Consider the following 9188-nt stretch of genomic DNA (forward strand, 5'->3'; position numbering starts at 1 on the left):
AAACAACAAGTATTCTTAATTCATCTACCGGTACAGGGTAAAAAATATCAACTGATTTGGAACACGTCGAAAGCACTGAATAAAGAAAGGTGCAAAAGGTTGCAGATAATCATGATCAATCTGAGTAATTATATTGAAATAATATTCAAAGAAACAAGACAAGCGTCATTCTGAAATCAAACAGGTGGGCTTCAGGCTGTTCTGGTGGTAAATTAATTACATGCACTAATGCCACTTGGTGAATTCTGTGTGTACACAGCAACAAGACAACAAACACATTTTAGTCTATCTTTTATATGAAGAATTTAATTATCTATACATGTAACTAATTTTAAAGGCTGTATTACAGTTGTTAAAGCTGCAGGGTTTTATATATATTTATATAATTTACATTCATATTGATGAAATACTGAAGTGCAATTGAATAAGGAGCTTCACTTGTTCTTTGCACCACGTGCTGGGTCAGAAGGAAGGAGACAGGGTAGGATTAGAAACGCTACAACACTGCCGGCATGAAATTTAGAAATATATGAAATACATAAACCAGAACATAACTAAATGGTAATTAGTAAAAGAGCTATATTGTGCTTGAGGCATTGGGAAGAGAGGGTTTCTGCACTGTCAGCACCAGGCATTTCATCAAGAGCTTGTAACTAATGCTGGAAAGACAAACAGGGCTTAGCTACAGCACATCTACTACATAAACTTGACTGTAAGCTCCATTTAATATTAATTTGTATAAATTCCACAGTCTAGTTTAAAAAAATGTAAACATTGGAAATTAATTGCAGGGAGATATTTCTATACATTCTTTCTTGTCAGGAAAATTACTTGTTCAAAATGTGTTGTTCCATAGTCATAAGAAAGTAAAAATGAGAAATCAAACTTCATGTAACCAAGATGAAAATAAAGAAGTTAATTCTCAAATCCCACATGAATGTAGCATTCTATTGATTTGTGACACAAAAATGCAAAAAACCAAAACATCTGAGACAAACACAAACCAAGGTGTTTTCTAACTGTATGCAGCTACAAGTAATGTGCAAAATAAAATTAACATAACTGGGATAACAACATTATGCAAGGTTAATATCTCTTGCACTGGAAGGAAGTTAATTTCTTCTTTCCACAATGTATTACACACTCAACAAGGAACACCTGATACATACAGTACAATAACTACAACAAAATACCTTATCTGTAATTGGGCACATTTAAAGTTCCTTAAACTGATTTAACTCCTTCTGTTCTTTTGTAATTAAAAAAAAAATAAAAAAGAAAAAAAGAAAAAAAAAGACTTATTGACAACACTGGACAAGTGAACAATAAAAAAGAAACATACACAAAGTCTCAAATTTATGGACATTTGGAACAATTTTAATAGCACATGCAGCATTCCTTGATAGTGGGTCTTTTTGCACAAACAAAATTGCAATGAAGAAATTTAATTTATCGTTTTCTTTTAAAAGGCTAAAATATATATTTAACAATAATTTTAAAACTACCGAAAGCACCTGTGCAAAGGTGGAAAAAATTAGTCTGGTAACTATGTGAAAGCCACAAAAGGACCCACTATCCTCTGATTTTTTTGTGTTTTTTTGTTTCATTTTAATTTTGCGTCTATATCTGTAGGTAATTAACTCAAACATTGCGATTACATGCAACTAATGTAAAATGAGGTAAACTGCTCTGCAGTGTGTTCTTCTACTCAGAAGGCAGTAGATGATCATGCTGGAAGCCACATGATCAAGGCTGCATCTCCCATCATCCCTCTGGGCAGTGATATGGGATAGTGGGTCTCTTTGAGGACTTTCAAGCCTGAGTGGGGGATGGACAACATATGATTCCTAGAAAAAGGAGGAAAACAACACATAAGCAAAACAAAACAATGAGCAAATTCAAGCTAGGAAAATGAGTCAGGCATGTAAACAGCATGGTGCAAAAATGATAAAGGGTAACATGCTACAAAGGGGATGGGAACTAAAAATAAAACAAACATAAAATAAGGTTTGCATTACAGAAGGTCTTCAAAGAGACTCTGACAAGTGCAGCAGTGGTGAAGCTTTGAATTCTGCAAACCACAGCAGAATCACAGCAATGCTGCATGTTTCATCTTAAAGTACTACACAAATAATCACAGCACGGCAGCAGAGAGGGTCACTTACATTGCTGGCTTGGGTCCATGTCTGTTGTTAGCTTCACATAGTTGGATGGAAAGAGACCCACTTGTCCATTCACCTCCCCTTTCCACCAGTCTGGGTCTTCCTTGTTAAGGACGTTTATAATCTGGCCTTTATTGAATGCTAGCTCATCGTCATTCTGTGCAGTGTAGTCATACATGCCAATTACTTGGCACACTGTAAGATAAAGGAAGAGGTCTATCGCACTGGTAACATTTCAGCAAAATATAAGCTGTACATAAACCAACTGCCAACACTATAGATGTCACAGTATAGTTCCAAGACACTACACTGATCTGAACCAGCCCTGCCCCTCTTTCCTGTGCCTGTGTACTGTTGCTTAGCTAAGCCCTCAAAAAACTGGCTCAAGGTGATTTAAAAAACTGAAGAGTTTCCTAGCAGCATTGCTCTCTCAGTCAGCTGACTGAGGGGTCAGGATCATACTAAGGAGGGCAGAGCACAGCAGGGCAAACTGAGAACAGTGTAACCTCCCTGGAACTCTACCCAAGATATTTTTGTTTGGGAGTGCTCAACAGTAGGAGAAGATTGGAAAAATTTTGAGCAAAAAGTCAGACACTTCAAGGATGTTAGCTTTTTATTGACACTTCTCTTTCACTTTATATATATATATTTTTTTTTCCCCACAAAAGCACCAGATTTGTTGTACATTTATAAAAATAGCATTTTGCATCCTCACCAACCTGTTCTGAAAAGTATCCTTTCCAACAGAACCAGTCAATGGGCAGAAAAATCTGGGAAGCTTGAAGTTCTACTACCTGAAGCCCGAAAAAGGTATTCCTTCCTAATTTAGCACTGGACATGCTTAACACAGCTCTATAATTCAAGAGAAAACTAATGGTGATATCCTTATAGTACCACTGAGGTGTTAGGAACACAAAGATCTTGGAAAGGATGAGAAAAATAAAAAGCATCCTAGGCCATTTTATGCTGCCTTTCTGGTAGCACATGACTACTTCAGCAGCCTATTTTCTACTTCCTACTGTGAAACTCATCAAAATGTGACTGGTTCTCAGAACAGAGCTATTTCTGTTCAATTATAATAGATTCTTAATTCTCTAAAGCAGAAGGACTGTTTATTTAACTATATATTTTCCTCTATTTCTCTTATATTTTCTCTATGCCAAGTCACAGGGCTTCTGGTATTTTGCCTTGAGACACAAGACTTCTATATAATTAACCTTGCTGTCGGGTTCTCTCCATTATATTAATCCTAAAGTTTTCTTTTATTTTAATTCTTGCACTCAGACAGCAACTTATTTAAATTTGTCAAATAGCTCCTCTTTTTTTATTTGTATTTCAAAAATCATTTGACTCAGTTAATACATTCTGCCTGTTCATGAAGATAATAAGCAAATGAACTCCACATTAACAGGACTCTGCATTTGTCTCGATACTTAGCTTTGTTACTAGCAAAAGGGAAAGAAAAAAAAAGTTTAAAAAGGGGCATTGTGGGCACTCTGTCATTTGTCACACTTAACACATCAAATAACTGACGTGTACATTTCCCTGGCATACTGGAGATAAAGCAGCATTTCTAAAAGAATGTATGTTATGGTGTACTCCTGGTTTAGGTAAGTTTTGTGCTAACGTAAGTTCAAATGGGTGAACAACACTGATGTTCACATTTCACTTTCAAGACTTGTGAATCTATTTTACAGCACTCTTTTAACAAGTTTACAGGTTATTACTAACATTAAGAATGATAAAAAGTTTAAGCTAGACCGTACCTGAATACAGTAAGTATACTAACAGATTTGTAACCTATTCTAGAGTTAATTTCTTTCAAGAATTCTTCATTCAGATCATTCTCTTCTACTTCAAAGAATTTTATTAAATTTGGTGCTGTCCAGTAATATCAACAGAATATCTAAATAGTCCAGTGGGACCCTAAGAATCACCTTAAACTTGGGGAGGTAATTTAGGAGAATTCTTAAAGAGACAGGACTCCTCAATTGAACCTCAAGTAGTGACCTCATTGTGATCTTATTTACTTTTGGTCCCAAAGCTTAGAATACACCTTAGTCCTATATAGGAAGTACTTACAGTAATCCCAGCAAGAAAGTTCTTCGCTTATTTTAAGCTCCAAAAGCCACTGCTACCTACAGAAGCAAGCTATAGCCTACCTTCCCTGAGCTCCAGTGCTTTTCAGCCATTTGTTTCCTTTTTAGAAAGGTTGTCTAGTGATTAATACTAGTCTTAACTGCAACAGCAGAGGGAATCCAGGTTCTCATACAACACTCATGATCAGTACAATCTATAATATTGCCTTTCTTTAAACAAGCAGAATGGTTGAAACACGTTTCCCACTATTGCTATATTCTGAACTTCCTTATGCCTGACTAACTTCAAGTGGCAGTAACAGTTCTTTTAATTTCTCAACACCAGGAAGGACGTGTTCATGACGCAAGTTTAGAAGGCAATACATACAAAGCACTCAGAAATTAAGAAAACCTCAAAGCATAACGCAAAAGCATTAATGCAACAAAATTAAAGAAAAAAAAAGCTTTTAAAATCATGCAGTTTGCATTGCAGTATGGCAGATGGAGAGCATATATATCAAAACAAAATGACAAAAGAAACAGAGGTTTTAATTATGCTAGTTTCTGATGGATCCCCTACCTTCAAAACCCAGACAGTAATGGCACACTCTTGGACTCTTCATAATGCACCATCTTGGACATTATTTAACCCTTGTAGATGGTTTTCTTCAGGCTTTCCATGTCTTTTGCTAAAAGATCCCCACTAACATAATTCTGAGATGCCTCTCAAGCATCAACCTCCTAACCTCTTACATTAACCACATGGTTAGTGAGGCCATCTATCATAATGGAAAGACAAGATTCTTTTTCTCACCCTCCAAAATGAAAGATCTGTAACAAAGCTGGATTTAATAAAAATGAATGCCACTAAGATTTTGATGCTCTGTAGGCAATGAAAGAGGTGCTAAAAAATTTATGCTGTAAAAGTTTTATTAGCATAAAGTCCCAGATCGTCAAATCCAAAAATAATTTGGGGGGAAAAAAAAATCCCATCATAGTGCCTTGTTTGTAAAAGTATGTGTCTCAATGCTGAGTTACCATTTTAACTGCAGGACCCAAACTCATGAGTCTTCATAGAAATCTGATTTTCTGCATCTTTTTGACTACCATCAAAGGAGCCAATTAGCACCATTTATAGTGTTTGCCTTCTTTCATATGGTACTTGTATTTATACCAATGACACATGAAACTAAAACCTCAGTATTTTATTCTAATTCCAGAAACTGCATGATGACCCTTCATTCGTATTTAAAGGAGAAAATTAGGCTCACTACCATTTTTCATTTAGAAACATTTATTTCACTTTAATGATAGCCAGTCAAAAAATGGCCTGGGGAAGCAGCAAGCTTTTGCCCCCTGCAACACCCAACTAAATCCAAACAGATGACAGACAAGCACATCAAGTCTTTTGAGTGGCTTATGGAAGAAAATACATCCATTCTACATGGTTTTGATTGACAAGAATCCTCTTAGTCCTATACCAACTCACAAAAAAGTTCAGCGTTTAAACAGTTGCGAGGATTGAACTTTTTGTTCTCAGTCTTCTGCCTGGCTTTATACCTTGCAGTAGACTGACATGACTGATTGATACTGACAGTGGTGGAGCTGTAACAAATCAGTGTAAAAATATAATGGTTTATCACTCTTGTATTTTTTCAGAAACCTTAGAATAAGCAGCTATACAGGACAAAAAGGTACATCTTCATTTGAGTGGTTTTCTCACACTTCACCTTAGGAAAAATAAAAGGTTCTGAATAAAAAGCGCCTCAACTGCTAAGTCCATGGACCATCCTGAACATTTATGAACACCTTTACTACAATTAGTGCAAAAAAACAGGCCTGATAATTTGAATGTTTTACTCTTTAAGAGGTAATGTCACAGATGGCTTTAGCACTCAACAGTTCATACCTGAGGGACCAGCACCATAAATATACAGACCAATTGTATGTTCTTCTCATTTAAAAGAAAAAAAATTAAAATGAAGAGTTTTACCAAAGTGACTAGTACAACAGATACTAAATATCCCACTGAATGTCCATCATTATTTTTGGAAGTCCTATTTTAAATGACACACATCACAAAAGCAACTTCATTAATTGATCTGCATTACTTACCTGAAGGTAACGCTGTTGATTTAGGTAGCTCGGTTGGTGTAGTTTTACTGGTACCAGGGCTCAAAAGTTTTACATAATTAGCAGGGAACCATCCTATTTGCCGCTTTTTCCCTCGTGCCTAGTAAAAAAACAATTCTTTTAAGAGGATTAAGGACATCAGTAGATCCGTAGGCAAGGTGATTCAGGCAATACTTTTAACTACTTGCAATCACACTGACTATTTTAGAATAAGAAAAATACATTTTGTAAGAAAATAATCAGCTATTTTTGTAGCAATAGTTTAATATTATGATACTCCTATTACGTGAAGTAAGCTTTCATAATACTTAAACAGTAGTTATTTTCTACTAATTTGAGTGATTTTTCACTTAACAGCGTTCCTACTTTGTATGTTTTATAACTAATACTACAACCCTGATCCTTCTGCTAAATTTCTCCTGATTCTGTTTCAAACATAACTCTAGAATATTGGGCTAGCTCTTTCATTGAGAGGCAGTATGTAAATGCTTTTTCATTATACAAAGATTTGCATTTAAATAGGTATCTAGATTGTAATAGTTTAAATAGAGATTAAGAATCCCAAATAACTCTTTTCTCTTAAAGAAACAGTATCTAAACTTTTAAATAGCTTCTCCTGCTTAAAAAATAGAGTATAAACATACGTCACATTAACCAAGTAACAGGAGAACAGCAAAACATTATGGCAAGAAAAAAATGGGTAAAGTTTGGATTCAAATACAAAATCCCTACGATAGATTCCAATAAAACAAAAATTAAGCTTCAGCATCTAGAAATACATATGGATAGACACGATCCAGGTGATCCTAATTAACAGATGTTAAGGTTTTGGAAAGTACACTAGATGTTCTCATGCCTATATAATCAGAGAGTATAAAAACACGGTGGACATGTATTAGTATGCCTGCGGTCCATGTGTGTGTGCTGAGAGCAGCAGGTTACCATACACCTGGCCTACAGCAGTGCTCTACAGTTTGTAACACAGCTGCAATTAGTCACTGTCAGAGACAGGACATTAGAGCAGACAAACTGCATATCCAATCCAGTGCAGTCAAAGCTTACGTCACCAAAGCAGGATAGGAATTTGACAGAAACTGCATCCTCTTGTTGCACCAACTGCATTTTTCATTCCAAACAAAATTGGAAGAAAAATCCTTACTGTAAGAAAGGTTATTCTAAAACTCAAATCTCAGCGTCTAAATATATTAAATCTATGTTAAAATTACTTTAGCTACTTATTCACTTTTTGTGTTGTTAGAATAAGGCTGGAATTTTGTGCATGTAGAATTTTGCCTTTTAAAACAAAATAGATGTTAATTTTAGTGGAAAAAAGTCATCTAATGCATATACTACGTCCTTCCCTCTCTTTTTCTTTACTGAAAAAGCATTTGATCTAAAGCATATCTAGGTCATTCATTTTAAGATATTCTGGAAGACTGCATTAAACATTATAATGTGTAATGCTTAACATATTTACCTTAATTTACCTTCACTCTGATCTCTAAGACAAGTATGATCAAAATTTACTTGAGGTTGAAACTGAACTGTACAGATACTCCTAAATAGTCTGCCACTTTGAAATTAAATGCATAAAGACAATATTAGTGCTCTTCTCCAAATCTTGTCCTCATTTCACTATTGGGGGGGGAGGGGGGGGCGGGGGATGGACGGGGACAGATGTGGTTTGCTGATTTTATTTTTAATCAACTCCTCAATCCATTTCACCATACTGCTGCATTTGGGAGCCTTTGTACTCCCATAACAAAGGAGCAAGAACTAGTATGACAGCGTTGGAACAAAAGAATAAAAAGAATATGTAGGGGACTGCTAATGAAGACAAAAAAAACCCCAATTTGTAAAACTGTACATAAGACAGTAAGGTACCCAAAGTTACATACGAGTATTTACACAACCAAAAATTAATTTTAAAAAATCCTTACATTAGCTGCTAAGTGGTAACGGTGACAGCTCTTGCCCAGTGAAACTTACTTTCTATCTTAAAATACATTTAATGTGAGACTCTTTAAAGCTACAAGTTAACAACAACATAAAGGTTAGTGAGAATGAAAATCAAAGCAATCCTGGAAGATTGTTTCTCCACAAAAGACAGGAAAAAAACATCACCAGGAAAGGCAAAAAGGGCAGGTAGTAATTCAGAAAAATATTTGAGTTAGGTCAAGCATCTGCACTCTAGAAACAAATCATTCTTCCATGTAACATTCCCTGTTAAAAAAAAAAAAAACAAAACCAAACAAAATATCATTCAGTGGTACAGAGCACGACTGAAGGGGAGGGGGGAAGGGCCAAAAAAAAAAAAAAAAAAAAGCTTTGCCACTGGAAGTCATTGAGAATCAAAGTGTTCTACTCTAAAAAAAAATGGTTAAAATATTTTATTATTATTTTCTAATACAACACTGAAGCTGTCTCCTATTCGATGCTTGCAACAAACACCATTGGTTTCACTCTTCTACATTAAATTGAGCTGTTGCTGACCTGGGGCCATTAGACTGGTACCCTACACTATCACATTCATTAAGAAACCTGAAAAAGTGGTGTCCATCTTGCAAAAACCACTGCTGTAAAATACTTCTCAATCTTTAAAAAAAAGAGATAGCCAAACTTCTGGCTGAAGCAATTCAGAAAGCTTCTTAGGAAGACATTCAGGATTGTGCACCCCAATACTCCTTCCACTTTCACAGTGCACACGCCATCAGCTGACCCACATGCACGTGATGCGCATGGTCACTGTTGAACGGGACACACACGCAGACCTTACCACTTAACACAACAGTCCCATGCACTCCTGTTGCATGGC

The 9188-nt window shown here is 35.7% G+C and overlaps 1 protein-coding gene across 1 annotated transcript in view; it reads right to left on the reverse strand.

Annotated features, from left to right (window-relative positions):
- Positions 1-1295: 1295 nt before the first annotated feature.
- LOC104469039 (intersectin-1) overlaps positions 1296-9188 on the reverse strand; it is a gene marked incomplete at its 5' end in the record, with an annotated part of 65030 nt that continues 57137 nt past the window's right edge. Inside the window, 3 exons of the mRNA XM_010083372.1 lie at positions 1296-1847; positions 2166-2357; positions 6356-6473. Coding sequence (XP_010081674.1) covers positions 1846-1847; positions 2166-2357; positions 6356-6473 — 312 coding nt within the window. The remainder of the gene's footprint in view (positions 1848-2165; positions 2358-6355; positions 6474-9188) is intronic.

This window comes from Pterocles gutturalis, unplaced genomic scaffold, assembly GCF_000699245.1.
Source record: "Pterocles gutturalis isolate BGI_N339 unplaced genomic scaffold, ASM69924v1 scaffold38650, whole genome shotgun sequence".
NCBI classification, from domain to species: Eukaryota; Metazoa; Chordata; class Aves; order Pterocliformes; family Pteroclidae; genus Pterocles; species Pterocles gutturalis.